The 21,049-nt window shown below is 49.1% G+C and overlaps 1 protein-coding gene and 1 long non-coding RNA gene across 4 annotated transcripts in view; one reads left to right on the top strand and one right to left on the bottom strand.

The window, feature by feature from the left end:
- The window catches only part of LOC141153045 (uncharacterized), a 71,628-nt gene that overhangs the window by 26,568 nt on the left and 24,011 nt on the right, over positions 1-21,049 (top strand). The gene's annotated exons all lie outside the window — the stretch shown is intronic.
- The window catches only part of HORMAD1 (HORMA domain containing 1), a 59,872-nt gene that overhangs the window by 25,644 nt on the left and 13,179 nt on the right, over positions 1-21,049 (bottom strand). For all 3 annotated transcript variants that reach the window (XM_073637724.1, XM_073637722.1, XM_073637723.1), the window contains 2 exons: positions 17,841-17,908; positions 12,606-12,686 (listed from right to left, as the gene is read on the bottom strand). In XM_073637724.1, coding sequence (XP_073493825.1) covers positions 12,606-12,686; positions 17,841-17,908 — 149 coding nt within the window. The remainder of the gene's footprint in view (positions 1-12,605; positions 12,687-17,840; positions 17,909-21,049) is intronic.

Genomic DNA, 21,049 nt, shown 5'->3' with positions numbered 1-21,049 from the left:
GGAAGAGGAAAAAAATTCTTCACAACACGATGTTATCTATGACATCTATGACGTGAATGCCAGTAGCTAGCAGTTATAGAAAGAGGTGCAGCACTGCCCCCTAGTGGAAACTAACTATTAAAGCAAGGTTTTCTTAGGATGACAGCTGCCTCTTTTCCTTTTGTTTATTACTTGTATCCAAAGGATAACATTTCTTGTGGAGAGTGACATGTTAAGCATGTCACGGTGAGGAGACTTTTAAAGCCGCTCCTCTGGGAAATATGCAAATTGTCTCTTCAGAGAGGAAGAGGACTAGAACTCTAGTGCCACCTACAGGAAGTAGCAATCCTAAAAGTCAATAGTGACCCTTTAACGAGCCTTATCACATGACTTAGGATATAAGCCAGGACCAGAAACTCAATTTGCAGACAGTGTTACTTTTTTTTTTCTTCAACTATTCAGGTTAGTTATAAACAACTCATTATAAGCTCATCAACTTAAACGTCGTTGTTTCAAACGCTCATCATCATGGATCATATTTATTCCAGTATAACAAACCAAAGGTATGCACAGAAAAGACACCCTAAATTCTTGAGGAAAAAAAGACCCTTTAGCTAAACATCAAGAAAACTCACTAATATTTGATCAGGTGCTGCCATTTTTTAAACTTCCAAATGTCCTCTGCATCAGAACCACCACCACCTGCATCAGAACCGCCACCGCCTGCATCAGCACCGCCACCGCCTGCATCAGAATGACCACCACCTGCATCAGCACCACCACCGCCTGCATCAGAACCGCCACCACCTGCATCAGAACCACCACCACCTGCATCAGCACCACCACCGCCTGCATCAGAACCGCCACCGCCTGCATCAGAACCGCCACCGCCTGCATCAGAACCGCCACCACCTGCATCAGAACCACCACCACCTGCATCAGAACCGCCACCGCCTGCATCAGAACCGCCACCGCCTGCATCAGAACCACCACCACCTGCATCAGAACCGCCACCGCCTGCATCAGAACCGCCACCGCCTGCATCAGAACCGCCACCGCCTGCATCAGAACCGCCACCGCCTGCATCAGAACCGCCACCGCCTGCATCAGCACCGCCACCGCCTGCATCAGCACCGCCACCGCCTGCATCAGCACCGCCACCGCCTGCATCAGAACCGCCACCACCTGCATCACAACCACCACCACCTGCATCAGAACCGCCACCGCCTGCATCAGCACCGCCACCGCCTGCATCAGCACCGCCACCGCCTGCATCAGCACCGCCACCGCCTGCATCAGAACGACCACCACCTGCATCAGCACCGCCACCGCCTGCATCAGCACCACCACCGCCTGCTTCAACACCGCCACCATCTGCATCAGAACGACCACCACCTGCATCAGCACCGCCACCACCTGCATCAGAACCGCCACCACCTGCATCAGAACCGCCACCGCCTGCATCAGAACCGCCACCGCCTGCATCAGAACCGCCACCGCCTGCATCAGAACCGCCACCACCTGCATCAGAACCGCCACCACCTGCGTCAGAACGACCACCACCTGCATCAGAACGGCCACCACCTGCATCAGAACCGCCACCGCCTGCATCAGCACCGCCACCGCCTGCATCAGCACCGCCACCGCCTGCATCAGCACCGCCACCGCCTGCTTCAACACCGCCACCATCTGCATCAGAACGACCACCACCTGCATCAGCACCGCCACCGCCTGCATCAGAACCGCCACCGCCTGCATCAGAACCGCCACCACCAGCATCAGAACGACCACCACCTGCATCAGAACCGCCACCACCTGCATCAGAATGACCACCACCTGCATCAGCACCGCCACCGCCTGCATCAGCACCGCCACCACCTGCATCAACACCGCCACCATCTGCATCAGAACTGCCACCACCTGCATCAGAACCACCACCGCCTGCATCAGCACTGCCACCGCCTGCATCAGAACTGCCACCACCAGCATCAGAACCGCCACAGCCTGCATCAGCACCGCCACCGCCTGCTTCAACACTGCCACCATCTGCATCAGAACGACCACCACCTGCATCAGCACCGCCACCGCCTGCATCAGAACCGCCACCACCTGCATCAGAACGACCACCACCTGCATCAGAACCGCCACCGCCTGCATCAGCACCGCCACCGCCTGCATCAGCACCACCACCGCCTGCATCAGAACACCACCGCCTGCATCAGCACCGCCACCACCTGCATCAGCACCGCCACCGCCTGTATCAAAACCGCCACCGCCTGCATCAGCACCACCACCGCCTGCATCATAACCGCCACCGCCTGCATCAGCACGGCCACCGCCTGCATCAGCACCGCCACTGCCTGCTTCAGCACCGCCACCGCCTGCATCAGAACTGCCACCACCTGTATAAGAACCACCATCGCCTGCATCAAAACCACCACCGCCTGCATCAGAAGCACCACCGCCTGCATCAGCACCGCCACCGCCTGCATCAAAATGACCACCACCTGCATCAACACCGCCACTACCTGCATCAGCACCGCCACCGCCTGTATCAGAACCACCACCGCCTGCATCAAAACCACCACCGCCTTTGCTGTCTAATTTATAAATCAAGAATAACCTAGAAAGGATCAGCCTGAGACACTTATTCACAGATTAGATGCTTCTCTTTGAAAAGTCCTAAATTCCTCACATCCCACAAACTCTGCATCACACATGCCATAATTAACCATAATACTCTAATTTTCACACGACTACACGCACCAATTCTAAACATTGCAAAACGCCAATCAATAAAACTCACACCCGCTTAACCCAACTGGACTCTTCCACACACTGTAGGCATAATCCCAGTCCCACATAGGATGCCACCCAGCCTCACATCCACCACATCCTTCTCTCGGACACACATCCTTTCTGGTCAGACCTCTTCTCTTGTGAACCTGTCTCACAGGCAAAATATTGAGCAAGGACATCCATACAATACCCCTTTGTCTATTAGACAGCCCATGCGTTCCCAAACTCTTCCATGCAACCGAAACTTCATTCCCTCTCAACCCCACAATATTACTCTCCCCCTCATTCTTACATATTATTTTCATCACATTCTTGGCCATTCTAAAATCATTCATCGGCACACTCAGTAAATCATGCTTCCTCACAAACTTTTCAATCACCTCATACCAGACCTCACACTTGAAAGCAACAGGCACTCTAGCATCCCTCTTTCTCCAACAAAAGCCATACAACATCCAACCAGCTGAATAACTTGCCATATATGCTCCCTTATTCTCTTTACGGTATGTGCACACGATGCAGAAATGAAGCAGAAAATTTCTGCATCATTTCTGCATCTCCCTGGCAGAAAAAACGCATGCAGATTGTGCATGCGTTTTTCCTGCAGAATACATGCGGATCCACATGCAGATTCACATGCGTTTCCGCATGCAGATTGACAAGCGCTTTCCAGGCGATCTTAGCATCACCTGGAAAGTGCTTGATAACTAGGTCACACTATATAAATCCATGCAAACAGCATGGATTTATATAGTGTGACCCGAGAGAGTGTATATACTTACCTCCGATGGCCCGCGCTGTCCTGCTTTACACTCCGTTCTCCCGGCTGCCGGCAACTTTGAATTGAAAGACCTGCCGACGTCAGCGTCACGTGACCCGTCACATGACTCTGACGTCACCGCAGGTCCTACAACTCACTGCAAGTGCCGGGAACCAAGCGGGAGCGCTGCGCGGGCCGACAGAAGGTAAGAATACATTTATTTTTTATTTTATTCTTCTTTTTACAGCTTTTTTAATGGTACCTGGGTGTGGATGAGACTCTCCTCTCCTCCACACCCGGGTACCATCCGCACATTAGAACGCACCAATTACGCAAGTACAAATGCTGTCTTGCGGAATTGGCGCGTTCTAATGCAAGTCAATGGCGGCGAAATCGCCGCGTTTCCGCAAAATTAATTGACATGCTGCGGATTTTTGACCGCAGCGTTAACGCTGCGGAAAAATCCGCATCATGGGCACAGCACATGCGGATTTCCATTGGGGAACATTGCTTCCCTTCTACCATGCGTTTTTCATGCGTTTCCGCGGCGTTTACGCAACTGCAAAAACGCCGCGGAAACGCATGAAATACGCATCGTGTGAACACAGCCTTATTCAACAACATACCTACCGTTTCGATATACTGAAGCCCCAGAAAAATCTCAACGTTTGGAAAGGCCATGCCACCATGGTGACAAGCCTTGAAAAGAGTTTCTCTCTTAAGTTTCTCCATTTTACTGCTCCAGAAAAAAGTAAAAACTAACTTCTCCGCTCTTTTGATTTTTCTATAAGATGGTGGAAAAACTGTTGCAATAAAAAGCAAAATCAGAAGAATCACCGCTTTTATAATCAAAATCTTACCACTCAGGGTCCAGTCTCTCAGGCGCCAAAAATGTAACTTACGTTTTATGCTCAATCCCCACTCCGCCCAGCTCTCCTTACCTTCCAAATCCTGATTAAATAATACCCTCCTCATACTGTACCCCCTCCATGTTAATCCTGTCATCCCCAAAACATTTAAAACTACATTTATTCCAATTCACTCTAAAGCCAGACGCACCACAGAAAAAAATCAAAAAGCAACTTAACCCTACTCATAGACACAACACTTTCACTCACAGCCACAACGTCATCCATATATCCAAGAGCTTTCACATGCTTCCCGCCACTCCCAGGTACCAACAATCCTCAAACCATTTTATGACGTCTCACCGAGCACAACAAAGGTTCAATCACACATACAAACAAGACAGGGGGCATGAGACACCCCTGCCTTTACATCAGACATAATATTCACTTTCTCACTCAACCATCCATTAACAAGAAACTCACTTGAAACACGATCATACAAAGACATTATCCCATTCACACATTTTTAGGAAATCCCATTCTCTCCAGCACTTTAAACAAAAACACATGCGAGACCCCATCAAACGCTTTCTCAAATCAATTGCAAGAACCATACACTTCTGTTTCCTCACCAGTCAGTCTCCAATCAAATCCCTTAATAATAACAAGCTATCACTCATACTCCTTCCAGGTACAGCACACACTTGATAATCACCTACAACACCACCAATCACTTCACGCATACGATTCACCAACAATGTGCTGTAGATTTTGTAATCTGAATTCAACAACGTTACAGGTCTCCAATTCTCTGAACACTTTCTCTCACCTTTCTTGTGCACAAGCACAAGCACAACTTCTTTCATAGATTCACACAACTTACCATTCTCCCACATATACTTACATATATCCAGAAAATGCCATGCTTTCAGATAAAATTCTACCGGTAATCCATCTTTACCTGGTGTCTTAGTCTTCTTAGCACTCTTCATCACGTTTCCACTTCATCCATAATCACATCCTCATTCAAAATATCACATTCACCACCATCCAACTTATTCTCTAACCCATTCAGCACTTCTGAAACAAGACCAGAATCAATCAGTCTTTTATCATACAGTATAACTTGCTATAGACCCTATTCACCTCCTTTATCACATTCTCACCTGACACATACAAACCGTTCCTATCCAGGACTTTATTCATATCAATCTTTCTCCCTTTCATTTTCTTAAAAAAGAACCTCGTGCACTTTTCATCTTTCTCAAGATGTTCTATTTTGGTATGATAAATGATTTCTTTCCCTTTTTCATCCATAACACGCTTTAATTCACTCTTCGTCTCAACCAGCAGATCAGACACATGCATCCCACTTGCACCACACTTTCTTAACCAGTCTATCCGCCTGTTTAAATCATTAAATATGCTCCAATAAATAGCAGCTTTTTTATAGCCCCATTTCTTGAAGAATTTTTTGAAACACACCTTAACCCAGTCCCACCAGTAAAGCACACACACAAAATTCCTCTTTATACTTTATTTTTAATTCATTCACCACATCCTCATCTTCTAACAAGCTTACATTCAGCTTCCATACCCCACCCCCATACACACGGTCATCAATCGCACTAAACACACCTCTCAAACACTCATGATCAGAAAGAGGTACAACATTTTGTTCGAAATCCATACACAATGTATTTTTGGAAAATAACATTTTATCTATTCTGGATACAATACCACCCCTATCAGCATGGTATGTTGGCGGTGGTGGAAAGACAAATTTCAGAGCAGCAGCATCTAGAAGGGAGAAATCAGAAATAAGATTGGATAACTTTTTATCAGTATTGTCACAATTCCCTTCTGTGATGCAATTAAAGTCTCCAACTAAAACTGCAGGCATTTTGCCCGGACGAAACAAACTTAATTTATCCAAAAGAGCCAGCCGCTCCTTTTTTCTGTCCTTTCCTGATGGACAGTACACATGAATAATTCTAGCCCGCCACCCCCTATAGCTAACATGTGCAATTATACATCTACCCACCTCTACCACCGTGTAGCTATCTAAACTAATCTCCCTGTTACCCATTAATATCCCTACACCATCATTCCTATTAACACATGAGCCGGACCATACATGCTGTCCGTAAGGCCAGTCCTTATCACTTGGAGAGTCCACAATCCTGCATTCCTGAAGACAGAAGATATCAGGATTCATCTGTTTGATATAATCTAGGACGGTTGCCCTCCTGGATTTGGATCTTATTTGCCTGATATTCAGGGACACAATGCCCCAACCAGCTTGGGGAGCCATAACATGATGGTGTTATATACATGACGACAAACAGGCCACTTCCTCTTCAACCGTTTTCGTCTTCCATCTGGAACTGCAACTCCTCGAATCAGTTTACGTCTGTGGGAATGCCTAAAAAAGCACTGGTGTCAGGAGAGAAGACATTCTGAGGGTAACTACGTTCACTCACCGGACTTAAAACATCTTCATCGGCGTCTGCCCAATCTGTTCTGGGCTTCTTGCAGGAAGTTCCAGGCTCCTCATCCTCAGAGGGCCTCGCAAGAGTGAAGTCACCTTGACCTCCACAACTGGCCAACTCCTCCTCAGTAGCTATCCAAGATACACTGGGGGACTTACCAAGAGAACCGTCCAACTCGCCCTCCTCGCAGACATCAGACTGATGAGGGAGCTCACACTCAACTTCAGCAAATTCCAAACTTGCCGCCTCTGGGCTAGGAGACTCCGTTTCGGGCAGGGCCTCCTCATGTGCATCCATGGTTTCAGGGTCCTCAATAAGATCTGGGCCTGTAACCTGTGGAATGTCAACAGCAGCAGCAGGCACAGCTACCCCACCTGAGACCTCAGCGTAAGACCTAGGACTGATCCTGGCCTTACAGTCCCGATACGTATGGCCCTCCTCACCACAAGCATTGCACATAACAGGATTTCTGCATTCTTTTGCCATATGGCCAGAGCCATTTCAATTCCTGCAAGTTGGTGTCTCCTCGCAACTATCCTGGGTATGCCCGAAATTTTTACACCTCCTGCAGTACATCGGGGCATCTGGGAAAAAAACAAAAAACCGCTATTCTTCCTAATTGAAAAATTAAGAGAAGGGTAATGGATGCCTCCCGGGCTTTGGGGATCCATCCTAAATCTCACAAAAAATTTGTACCTCCCGGTCCAGAGCCCTTCTCCATTCAGGACCCTGTGGGAGTACTGAACATAAATGCAATGTCTCTTTAAAAATAAAGTAATGTCATCCAGGCAAATAAAAGGGTTGTGCATGAAAACTACAAGTGGGATATCCCCCTTAGAGTAAAGCATAGTAAAGGTAAGACCTTCCAGCAAAGGATTTGCAACTCCATTTTTCAGGGCAGTAAACAAATTCTGGCTTGCAGCCATAGAAGATAGCACCAGCACATACCTGCCTTGTCTCCTGAACGCCTGCAGGCATATTATCTCAGACTTCCGAATCTTCAGGATGTCATAAAACACCATGTTGACCAAATATCCCCGAGAAAAATGCAACTTCTTATCTTCAGCGATGTCAATCCTGAATCCATTTTTGACCCGGCTATCACCGGTCCCAGAGAATTGAAGCAGGACTCCCATCATCCACAGCTTCCAGGATCTCCCTCCTGAATCCTCCAGGCTATCCCCCAAAAGCAGCGACCGGCTTAAGCCACTGAAGTGGCAATGCCAGAAGACCAAGAGACAACACTCAAGGTTGTCAGGAGTTTTTGCACCTCATCAGTGCAAAGTGTGAGATATGGTTTGGCTGGGTGAGAGGCATCAGACCGGTATCCAAGGGGTAACATTTCTCCTTGCGGAGAGTGACATGTTAAGGATGTCACGGTGAGGAGACTTTTAAAGCCACAAGGCTCCTCTGGGAAATATATGATAGGCTCGTTAAAGGGTCACTATTGATTTTTAGGATTGCCACTTCCTGTAGGTGGCACTAGAGTTCTAGTCCTCTTCCTCTCTGAAAAGACAATTTGCATATTGAACGCTGCCCTCATTATCATTGAACGCTGCGATCAACACGAGCAAGAGACAATGTTGGGAGTAGTAGTGTCTGCTCCCGCAGTGTCTCTGTGTAAAAATAAGAATAAAATAATAAAATCCTGATACTCACCTGTCCAGAGATGTTCCCCGCTGTAATCCATGCGACTGATCAGCCGAGGAGCCAGGGAGAATGAGCCGCTCCAGCGAACGGGCCCCGGAGCTGCGCTGGGCTCAGGAGCGGTGTCCGGTCACTCATTGAGCTCAGCTCAGTGCAGGGCACGCGAGCTGAAGCAGCTGGTTCTCCCCGGCCCCTCTGCGTCATCGGTTGCATGAATTACAGCGGGGGACATCTCCGGACAGGTGAGTATAAGGATTTTATTATTTTATTCTTATTTTTACACAGAGACACTGAGGGACCAGACACTACTACTCCTAACATTGTCTGTTGGTTGTGCTGAGGAACAAGGAACATATGATGAGGGCAGCGTTCAGCACCCGGCGCTTGGGAACAGCGCTAACTGTACACTGATTCCCAGGCGCCAGTACGTGTGATCCTGATGCGGCATACGTGTGACACACATGGACACACGAGACACGGATATCTCCGGTATCGTTTTTTCGGAAATATACGGACATGTGAAACCGCCCTTAAACTCAGCAGAATTTCTGTGCAAAAAAAGGAGCAGAAAAAACAGCATTTACCCTACATGTGAAGACAGTCTAAACATCTAAGCAAAGTGGATTCCCTGAGAACTCTGCCCTTAGTGCATCTAAAGACGCTGCTGAACTCTGCGGTTTTGGTGCGTTTTTTCTTTATAAGCTTCTATGTGAAGCTTGAAAAATAAGCGTGAAAAAAAAAAAGCCATTGCCATTTAAGAATTATAGCTTTTCTGTAGTATTAAAAAAAAGTCTTAAAACCTCCACCACAAATGCATAAAACGCATGATGAAACGCATAAAAGAAATACAGCAAGCACGCAATAATCAGAGATTGTTATTGCATCATGCACACCTGCAGAAACAAGCAGCATTTACGCCACGTGTGAACACGGCCTCAGCGTTACATTTTTATTGCTTTTTTATGGGTTTAATGGAGAAAAAAACAATCACGCCATTTACCAACCACCGTAAATAATCTGATCGCTGTGTTGTGCAGGTTATTTCAACTGCAGGGATACTAATATGCCTGTGTTATCTGCTTATTTGTGATGTTTATTATTTTAAAAAAAACACATTAAAAATTACATTTATGCAATTGATTTTTATTATTTTTTAAGAATTGTATTAAAAATAATTTTTCTTTACCAGGGACATAAAAATACACTGCTTGTGTACAGATGTAATTCTATGGCCACGGCCCCACTATCAGTATTTGGTCAGTATTTCTCAGGAGTGGGTGATAAATGCAGAATTGGTGACTTGTTTCTATTATACTTTTTCTCTGATTGTTCCCCACCTGGTTTTGGCTCCTGAGAAAAAACACTGACTGAATACTGACCAAATACTGATAGTGGGGCTGTGGCCTATGTATCAGTGTAATCTGCCTGTGGGCTCAGAGCCTGTAATGCGGCATCAAATATAGGAAATCCTTCCATGTGTCAGTGTAGACTGCGGCTCACAGCTTCATGCTGCCTACCATGAGGCAGGATGGTGGTCTGATTCCTGTTTATTTAATTAAGGTTAGTGTGTGCAGTGCAGAAATGTCGGTGAATTACAAAAAAAATACCAATTTTGCAAACGTGTATTTTTGTAAAATTTGAGTAGAATTCAATTCCATCTATACTGGGCAACCTACAAGAAAGATGTACCTGCAGAAACAAGTAGATGAAGGCAAAACCTCTGTGTAGTACACAGTAAAGAACCTAGGAACTTTCATTTTGGGAATAGTTGGGGGAAATTTTGTAAGGTGCGCAGGTTAAACTGTGAATCTTGGTGAACAAAAAGAGGAGCTGGCTGCATGATAACAACTGGTGGGGATAGCGGTATTAGAGAGCTGGAGACAGACTGACTGCCCCTAGGAGACGGTGGCCAGGCAGAGTGACAGGTGCAGAAAGAGACTGTACAGGACAGCAGGAGTCCGGCATCAAGCTGCAGTGGAGACCAAAGCTGCAGGACCCGGCTCCACCATCTGTCACTACAACTATTCAGTAGACTTCTCTGTAAGGCCATGTGCCCACGATGCAGAAATGCTCAGGATTTTTTCCTGAGTGTTTCTGCATCTCCCTGGCAGAAAAAATGCATGTGGATTGTACGTGCAGATTGTACGTGCAGATTGTACATGCGGATTGTACATGCGGATTGTACATGCGGATTGTGCATGCGGATTGTGCATGCGGATTGTACATGTGGATTGTGCATGAGGATTGTACATGCGGATTGTACATGCGGATTGTGCATGAGGATTGTACATGCGGATTGTACATGCGGATTGTGCATGAGGATTGTACATGCGGATTGTACATGCGGATTGTACATGCGGATTGTGCATGAGGATTGTACATGCGGATTGTACATGCGGATTGTACATGCGGATTGTACATGCGGATTGTGCATGCGGATTGTACATGCGGATTGTGCATGAGGATTGTACATGCGGATTGTGCATGAGGATTGTACATGCGGATTGTACATGCGGATTGTACATGCGGATTGTACATGCGGATTGTGCATGCGGATTGTACATGCGGATTGTGCATGAGGATTGTGCATGAGGATTGTGCATGAGGATTGTACATGCGGATTGTGCATGCGGATTGTGCATGAGGATTGTACATGCGGATTGTACATGCGGATTGTGCATGCGGATTGTGCATGAGGATTGTACATGCGGATTGTGCATGCGGATTGTACATGCGTTTTCCTGCCAGGGACATGCGGATGTGAAGCGTTCTTCACTTGCATTTTCGCATGGGGGTTGACAAGCGCTTTCCAAGCGATTTTAGCATCACTTGGAAAAGGGCTTGACAACTTGATCATACTATATAAATCCATGCAACCAGCATGGATTTATATAGTGTGACCGAAAGAATGGTAAAAAATAAAAAATAAATCTATACTTACCTTCCGATGGCCCCTGGAGTCTTGATTCGCTCCGTCCTGGCTGCCGGCAGATCGCGGTACACTACACTGAAGGACCTGCCGTCACATGACTATGACGTCAGCGCAGGTCCTCCAGTCCATCGTGAGCTGCCAGCTAGGGAGGACGAGCGCAACGGGGGCCATCAGAAGGTAAGTATAATATTTATTTTTTATTTTATTCTTTTTTTTACAGGTTCTATGGTATCCGGGTCTGGAGGAGAGTCTCCTCTCCTCTACACCCGGGTACCATCCGCACATTGAAACGCATGGATTCTGCATGTACAGATGCAGTGATGCGTAATCCATGCGTTTCAATGCAAGTCAATGGCGGCGAAAATGCAGCGCTTCCGCAAACTAATTGGTTGTGCTGCGTTTTTTTCCGCAATGATAACCCGCAGCGGAAATTTCCGTAGCATGTACACAGCACATGCAGATTATGATTGGGGAACATGGCAGGCCTTCTACCATGCATTTTTAAGCATTTCTGCAGCGTTTTTGCCGCTGCGGAAACGCTTAAAAAACCGCATCGTGGGCACACAGCCTAAGGGTCCAAGTCTGCAATCTTAGAGCTCCTTTATATGATAACGCTGTCATGCATTAGACATTATGGCCCAGAACAAAGACTCCTTTGACATTTCTAAGCCCGTCCCATTCACTATCAGTGTACATGGGTGTAGAATAATTGGGTGTAAAAACTTTATACTTAAGAGGAGAAGCATATTGTGGCAGAAGACGAAGCGCAAAAATAAAAGGCGAGGACTGTAGTATTTTCTCTAGGTTTGGGGCAATCTGATTTTGCAGGAATATTATAGAGCAGGGATTGGCAAGAAAATAAATTTGTGAAACGTGGATTTGTTATTGCTTCTTTCATTATTTTTGCCTTTACTTTTTACAGGTATTATTTTCAGCCTCCATGTGCACTAATAAGCTCTGCTGTATAGGAGAGGTACTTTCTTTATATCTCGAGCTCCGCCGGCAATACTCAGAATATGTTTCCCATATTTTGCTAGATCTATCAATAGTGATATTCACGTACCAGACTCATTTACCAAACCCTCATTCATTGCCTGTGGTTAATAAGAAATCACTAAGCTTCCTTTTGTTGCTATGACTTTACTCACCGTGTCTGGAGGAATCCGTCCGCTCCGGGTCTTTCGGCCATCGGTGGTAGAGGTCGAGGCGGCTAGCATGGACATGTTTTGCTAAAGAAGCCATAGTAAAGATTTATTAGATATTATTATTTGTTGGAGAATACATGTGTAATCACAATAGCAGAAGCCCAGCCACAAAGTACTACCAAGATGGCAGCCGTGGGGTGGTGGGGGGCTACAGCAACCAGCTGCCATGGCAATTCATGGACACCCCGCAACCTCCCTATAGCTGGCCCCCAAATGGCACGACACCGGGATTGCACTCCTAAATGCCGATCATTTACAGGTAACATAGTAACATAGGTTGAATAAAGACCTCGGTCCATCAAGTTCAACCTTTCTCCCCCAATTGTCCTCCCTGCACTAACACTACACTAACTTACTAACTAGCTGGGACTTGGCCTCACAAATGTATTATTATTACCATTTTTATTATGCTACACTAATTACAATTAAAAATGAACCCGTTTATAATTGTTTTAATTAGTTTCATATTTTGTATTACTCTTATGATTCTAATAATGGTATTACTAAAATCCCTATGCCTAAATCTGTTGATCCAGAAGAAGGCAAAAACCCCAGGACACATTCAGACAATTTGCGTCACGGGGAAAAAATCCTTCTTGACCCTGAGAAAAGGCGATCAGTCCTAGAACCCTGGATCAAACCTAATTATGATACTAGTTATGTAATTACTATTACCGTACTAAATGTACTACTATAGGTGTAATATTTTGTCACTAATTTAACTGTAACTCACAATGTTATGTGTATGGAGGAAATCGTCCAGCCCTTGTATAAAGCTGTTATAGTGTCGGCCATCACTACCTCTTGTGGTCGGCATTCCACAGCCTGACTGCTCTGACTGTAAAGAACCCTTTCCTGTTTAGCTGCCGGAATTGCCATTCTTCCACCAGTAATGAGCTCCCTGGTCCTTAGTATGGTCTTTGGAAGGAATAAGTTATGTGCCGTCCTTTGTACTGACCACACATATATATTTACACTCAGAGTTAATTCATCGCACTCTTAGTGGATGTGATGCAGAAAATCCATTTATTTACAGCAGTATACACACAGTCAAACCATAGAGTGTTGTGAGGCCATAGTAATACAAGACGTTTCGGCAAACAGAACTAGCAAGGCGCTTATGCGTCGCTATACCTCAACTGACGGTCAGACATACCGCATACTGACCCAGCCAGGCGCGGATGTGCTGCACCCAGGATTATTAAGAATTGAAACACCACCCTATACATGTAACCCTTATAAGCATCTTGTTGGATTTTCATCCTTATGCCTTTCCTCATAATCTAGTCTATACTCAATCAAATTACAATGGCGATATAAATGTTTAAGGCCCAGGAAAGGGCCGAAACGTCTTGTATTACTATGGCCTCACAACACTCTATGGTTTGACTTGTGTGTATACTGCTGTAAATAAATGGATTTTCTGCATCACATCCACTAAGAGTGTAATGAATTAACTCTGAGTGTACGGATTGGGTAATATATACCCCTTGCATCAGCACCTCGCCAACGGCAGAGTGCACCCTAATTATCTCCTGATCACCCACATATATTTATACATGTAAATGTGATCCCCTCTGAGGCGTCGTTTGTCTAAGCTAAACAAGCTCAACTTTTCCAACCTCCCATCATATGAGCGGCCTCCATCCCTTGTAATAATCTAGTTGCCGCCTTTGGACTGACTCTAAGTTCTGAATATCCTTTTTAAAATAGGAAGCCCAAAACTGGATCCCATATACTAGATGTGGCCTCACCAGTGATTTATAAAGGAGTAACAATACGTTGGGATCGCGGGATTTTATCTCTCTTTTTATACACCCTAAAATCTTGTCTGCTTTTGCAGCTGCTGCCTGCCATTGAGTATTGCTGCTCAGCTTACTTGTAACCAGAATGCCCAAGTCCTTCTCCTGCTCTGTAGTCCCGAGTATACTCCCATTTACTGTATATACAGCAATAGGATTACTCCGTCCTCGGTGCATTACTCTACATTTGTCTACAGTAAACCTCATCTGCCAAGTGTTTGTCCATTCAGTCTCTTATCCAGATCGTTCTGCAATATCGTAATGTCAAGATCAGATTTTAAAATCCTACATAGTTTGGTGTCATCAGAAAAGACTGACACTTTACTCTCAATCCCATCCCCAAGGTCATTAATAAAGAGGTTAAAAAGAATAGGTCCTAGCACAAATCCCTGCGGCCCCCCACTGTTCCCAGTACAGATCCCTGCGGCCCCCACTGTTCCCAGTACAGATCCCTGCGGTCCCCACTGCTCTCAGTACAGATCCCTGCGGCCCCCACTGCTCCCAGTACAGATCCCTGCGGCCCCCACTGCTCCCAGTAGAGATCCCTGCGGCCCCCACTGCTCCCAGTACAGATCCCTGCGGCCCCCACTGCTCCCAGTACAGATCCCTGCGGCCCCCACTGCTCCCAGTACAGATCCCTGCGGTCTCCATTGCTCCCAGTACAGATCCCTGCGGTCCCCACTGCTCCCAGTACAGATCCCTGCAGCCCCCACTGCTCCAGGTACAGATCCCTGCAGCCCCCACTGCTCCCAGTACAGATCCCTGCGGTCCCCACTGCTCCCAGTACAGATCCCTGCGGCCTCCACTGCTCCCAGTACAGATCTCTGCGGCCCCCACTGTTCCCAGTACAGATCCCTGCGGCCCCCACTGTTCCCAGTACAGATCCCTGCGGTCCCCACTGCTCTCAGTACAGATCCCTGCGGTCTCCACTGCTCCCAGTACAGATCCCTGCGGCCCCCACTGCTCCCAGTACAGATCCCTGCGGCCCCCACTGCTCCCAGTACAGATCCCTGCAGCCCCCACTGCTCCCAGTAGAGATCCCTGCGGCCCCCACTGCTCCCAGTACAGATCCCTGCGGCCCCCACTGCTCCCAGTACAGATCCCTGCGGCCCCCACTGCTCCCAGTACAGATCCCTGCGGTCTCCACTGCTCCCAGTACAGATCCCTGCGGTCCCCACTGCTCCCAGTACAGATCCCTGCAGCCCCCACTGCTCCAGGTACAGATCCCTGCAGCCCCCACTGCTCCCAGTACAGATCCCTGCGGTCCCCACTGCTCCCAGTACAGATCCCTGCGGCCTCCACTGCTCCCAGTACAGATCTCTGCGGCCCCCACTGTTCCCAGTACAGATCCATGTAGTCCCCACTGCTCCCAGTACAGATCCCTATGGCCCCCACTGCTCCCAGTACAGATCCCTGCGGCCCCCGCTGCTCCCAGTACAGATCACTGCGGTCCCCACTGCTCCCAGTACAGATCCCTGCAGTCCCCACTGCTCCCAGTACAGATCCCTGCGGTCCCCACTGCTCCCAGTACAGATCCCTGCAGTCCCCACTGCTCCCAGTACAGATCCCTGCGGCCCCCACTGCTCCCAGTACAGATCCCTGCGGCCCCCGCTGCTCCCAGTACAGATCCCTGCAGTCCCCACTACTCCCAGTACAGATCCCTGCGGCCCCCACTGCTCCCAGTACAGATCCCTGCAGTCCCCACTGCTCCCAGAACAGATCCCTGCAGTCCCCACTGCTCCCAGTACAGATCCCTGCGGTCCCCAATGCTCCCAGTACAGATCCCTGCGGTCCATACTGCTCCCAGTACAGATCCCTGTGGTCCCCACTGCTCCCAGTACAGATCCCTGCGGCCCCCACTGCTCCCAGTACAGATCCCTGTGGCCTCCGCTGCTCCCAGTACAGATCCCTGCGGTCCCCACTGCTCCCAGTACAGATCCCTGCGGTCTCCACTGCTCCCAGTACAGATCCCTGCAGTCCCCACTGCTCCCAGTACAGATCCCTGCGGTCCCCACTGCTCCCAGTACAGATCCCTGCAGTCCCCATTGCTCCCAGTACAGATCCCTATAGCCCACACTGCTCCCAGTACAGATCCCTGCAGTCCCCACGGCTCCCAGTACAGATCCCTATGGCCCCCACTGCTCCCAGTACAGATCACTGCAGTCCCCACTGCTCCCAGTACAGATCCCTGTAGTCCCCACTGCTCCCAGTACAGATCCCTGCGGTCCCCACTGCTCCCAGTACAGATCCCTATGGCCCCCACTGCTCCCAGTACAGATCCCTGCAGTCCCCACTGCTCCCAGTACAGATCCCTGCGGCCCCCACTGCTCCCAGTACAGATCCCTGTAGTCCCCACTGCTCCCAGTACAGATCCCTATGGCCCCCACTGCTCCCAGTACAGATCCCTGCGGTCCCCACTGCTCCCAGTACAGATCACTGCGGTCCCCACTGCTCCCAGTATAGATCACTGCGGTCCCCACTGCTCCCAGTACAGATCCCTGCAGTCCCCACTGCTCCCAGTACAGATCCCTGCAGTCCCCACTGCTCCCAGTACAGATCCCTGCAGCCCCCACTGCTCCCAGTACAGATCCCTGCGGTCCCCACTGCTCCCAGTACAGATCCCTGTGGTCCCCACTGCTCCCTGTACAGATCATTATGGCCCCCACTGCTGACTATATCCCATTTAGAGAATGTACCATTTATGTTTCCTATCATTTAGCCAATTCCTCACCCATCTACATATAGTTCCCCCAAGTCCTTGCTGCTATAGGTAAAACAGCAGCGATCAGGGCAGAACTAGCTCTGGTCACTGCTGAAAGAGGAAGATGCCCTGCTGTATGTCACAGCTCACCTCCTCCTCCTCCTGTACAATGACTGATAACAGCTCTATATACAGCACATAACACAGAATCCACCATTCACAATAGGTGATGTTACAGCTCACCTCCTCCTCCTGTACAATAACTGATAACACCTCTATATACAGTAGATAACACAGGATCCGCCATTCACAATAGGTGATGTCACAGCTCACCTCCTCCTCCTGTATAATGACTGATTACACCTCTATATACAGCAGATATCACAGAATCCACCATTCACAATAGGTGGTGTCACAGCTCAACTCCTCCTCCTCCTGTACAATGACTGATAACAGCTCTATATACAGTAGGTAACACAGGATCCACCATTCACAATAGATGATATCACATGCTCCAAAGACTTCTGTAGAAAAGATGGGGCCTATACTATTCTACACTAATATTAGGTGTAGTGAAAAATACATATATCAAAAGTATGTAAAAAATACATTTGACATAAAGTTGATTTAAACTACAAGTTATTTTGTAGTGACACAAGATGATGGCTCAGGCACCTGGGATTTCTGACTCGCTGTGTCCTTGTACTTCATGCTGTCATCATCTTGGCAGGTAAGGTTAAGTTCTGAGAATACAGAAATATAGAAGGAGATTAGACAAGAGCCTCATATTAGTCAGCTCAGAGCTCTTTACAGAAAACCTTTGGCATTACGTACCATCTGCAGCAGTACTGTTGTAGTCCCCGGCCCCTACAGCAGTGCACAGACAGCTGGCTGACAGTAGGGGGCACTGCGGAGGGCAGGGATGGTTTGACCGCGTGTTCTTGTCTGTTCTGTTGTAGTCCCCAATCCCTACAGCAGTGCACAGACAGCTGGCTGACATTAGGGGGCACTGCTGAGGGCAGAGATGGTCTGACCGCGTGTTCTTGTACAGTACTGTTGTAGTCCCCAATCCCTACAGCAGTGCACAGACAGCTGGCTGACATTAGGGGGCACTGCTGAGGGCAGAGATGGTCTGACCGCGTGTTCTTGTACAGTACTGTTGTAGTCCCCAATCCCTACAGCAGTGCACAGACAGCTGGCTGACATTAGGGGGCACTGCTGAGGGCAGAGATGGTCTGACCGCGTGTTCTTGTACAGTACTGTTGTAGTCCCCAATCCCTACAGCAGTGCACAGACAGCTGGCTGACATTAGGGGGCACTGCTGAGGGCAGAGATGGTCTGACCGCGTGTTCTTGTACAGTACTGTTGTAGTCCCCAATCCCTACAGCAGTGCACAGACAGCTGGCTGACATTAGGGGGCACTGCGGAGGGCAGGGATGGTCTGACCGCGTGTTCTTGTACAGTACTGTTGTAGTCCCCGGCCCCTACAGCAGTGCACAGACAGCTGGCTGACAGTAGGGGGCACTGCGGAGGGCAGGGACGGTCTGACCGCATGTTCTTGTACAGTACTGTTGTAGTCCCCAGCCCCTACAGCAGAGCACAGACAGCTAGCTGACAGTAGGGGGCACTGCGGAGGGCAGGGATGGTCTGACCGCGTCTTCTTGTCTGTTCTGTTGTAGTCCCCGGCCCCTACAGCAGTGCACAGACAGCTGGCTGACAGTAGGGGGCACTGCGGAGGGCAGGGATGGTTTGACCGCGTGTTCTTGTCTGTTCAGTTGTAGTCTCCGATCCCTACAACAGTGCACAGACAGCTGGCTGACATTAGGGGGCACTGCTGAGGGCAGGGATGGTCTGACCACGTGTTCTTGTACAGTACTGTTGTAGTCCCCGGCCCCTACAGCAGTGCACAGACAGCTGGCTGACAGTAGGGGGCACTGCGGAGGGCAGGGATGGTCTGACCGCGTGTTCTTGTACAGTACTGTTGTAGTCCCGGCCCCTACAGCAGTGCACAGACAGCTGGCTGACATTAGGGGGCACTGCTGAGGGCAGGGATGGTCTGACCGCGTGTTCTTGTACAGTACTGTTTTAGTCCCAGGCCCCTACAGCAGTGCACAGACAGCTGGCTGACAGTAGGGGGCACTGCGTAGGGCAGGGATGGTCTGACCGCATGTTCTTGTACAGTATTGTTGTAGTACCGGCCCCTACAGCAGTGCACAGACAGCTGGCTGACATTAGGGGGCACTGAGGAGGGCAGGGATGGTCTGACCACGTGTTCTTGTACAGTACTGTTGTAGTCCCCGGCCCCTACAGCAGTGCACAGACAGCTGGCTGACAGTAGGGGGCACTGCGGAGGGCAGGGATGGTCTGACCACGTGTTCTTGTCTGTTCTGTTGTAGTCCCCGGCCCCTACAGCAGTGCACAGACAGCTGGCTGACAGTAGGGGCACTGCGGAGGGCAGGGATGGTCTGACCGCGTGTTCTTGTCTGTTCTGTTGTAGTCCCCGATCCCTACAGCAGTGCACAGACAGCTGGCTGACATTAGGGGGCACTGCTGAGGGCAGGGATGGTCTGACCCCGTGTTCTTGTACAGTACTGTTGTAGTCCCCGGCCCCTACAGGAGTGCACAGACAGCTGGCTGACATTAGGGGGCACTGCTGAGGGCAGGGATGGTCTGACCGCGTGTTCTTGAACAGTACTGTTGCAGCCCCCAGCTCCTACAGCAGTGCACAGACAGCTGGCTGACATTAGGGGGCACTGCGGATGGCAGGGATGGTCTGATTGCTCGTTCTTGTACAGTATTGTTGTAGACCCCGGACCCTACAGCACTGCACAAACAGATTGCTGACAGAAGGGGGCACGGCGGAGGGCAGTGATGGTCTGACTGAGTGTTCTTGTACAGTATTGTTGTAGTCCCGGCCCCTACAGCAGTGCACAGACAGCTGGCTGACATTAGGGGGCACTGTGGAGGGCAAGGATGGTCTGATCCCGTGTTCTTGTACAGTATTGTTGTAGTCCCGGTGTGGCGCCCAGCTGCGCTTGGTACCACAGATCCTAGAGGGTTGCATAGAAGGATTTCTCCACAAGAGTCCCCCACAGCATACACACACCTCCACCTTCCACCCCAGACCACCAGAGGGAGCCCGTTAGGGATATAAATAGGGAAGGTGGAGCTCGGCAGCTCAGTTCCTAGCCTGCTAGAGTACAGAGCAGCTAGGGAGTTCCTGCTCAGACACAGAAGGAGTCAGTGCAGTCGAGCCAGAGCCTAGCAATTCCTGCAGAAAGAGTTCAGTATAGTCTGTAGAGTGAGTCCAGACTAGAACTCACAGAGCTCAGGATAGAGAGCTAGGAGTGTGCTGACACTCTGAGCTCTGAGAGCGGCGAAGAAGAGCAGAGTCCCGGCTGCAGTGTGTGTAGCCTAGTGAGGGCCCGAGCGGGGCCGAAGGCGAGTGGAAAGTGAGTAACATAGGGGACAGAAGAGCTTACCCAGCTCACCCCGAAACATATACCGGACACCGGGTCCGAGCTTACCGGGATCTCTATGACCCAGTAAGGCATAACCGGAATCCCTGGAGAACTACAGGTCCCAGGTTCACCAGAGAGCTGATACGTAACAGAGCCAGGAGACACATAGGCCCCGTAAACTGGGAGCGTGTATTCCAAGAGAAGGCCCTACCACAACATCAGCCGGTGCAGGACAGAGATAAAGTTAGGCCTAGCTTCAGGCAGGTCAGAAACTTACTACGCAGAGGCAAGAAACAGGAGGCCCTACACCCGCTCATTGGGGAGGATCCTGATATGCACCCTTCACCCTACAGTGCTCCGGGACGTGCCAGAATTTCCATCAGTAAAAGGTACTGAAGTGACTATCGTGTCTGTCCCTGTTCT

Source organism: Phyllobates terribilis, unplaced genomic scaffold (assembly GCF_046119375.1).
Source record: "Phyllobates terribilis strain yellow unplaced genomic scaffold, ASM4611937v1 Scaffold_7__3_contigs__length_470593459, whole genome shotgun sequence".
In the NCBI taxonomy this organism is placed as follows: domain Eukaryota; kingdom Metazoa; phylum Chordata; class Amphibia; order Anura; family Dendrobatidae; genus Phyllobates; species Phyllobates terribilis.
The sequence above is the reverse complement of the archived record's forward strand: the minus strand, read 5'-3'. Positions and strand labels throughout refer to the sequence as shown.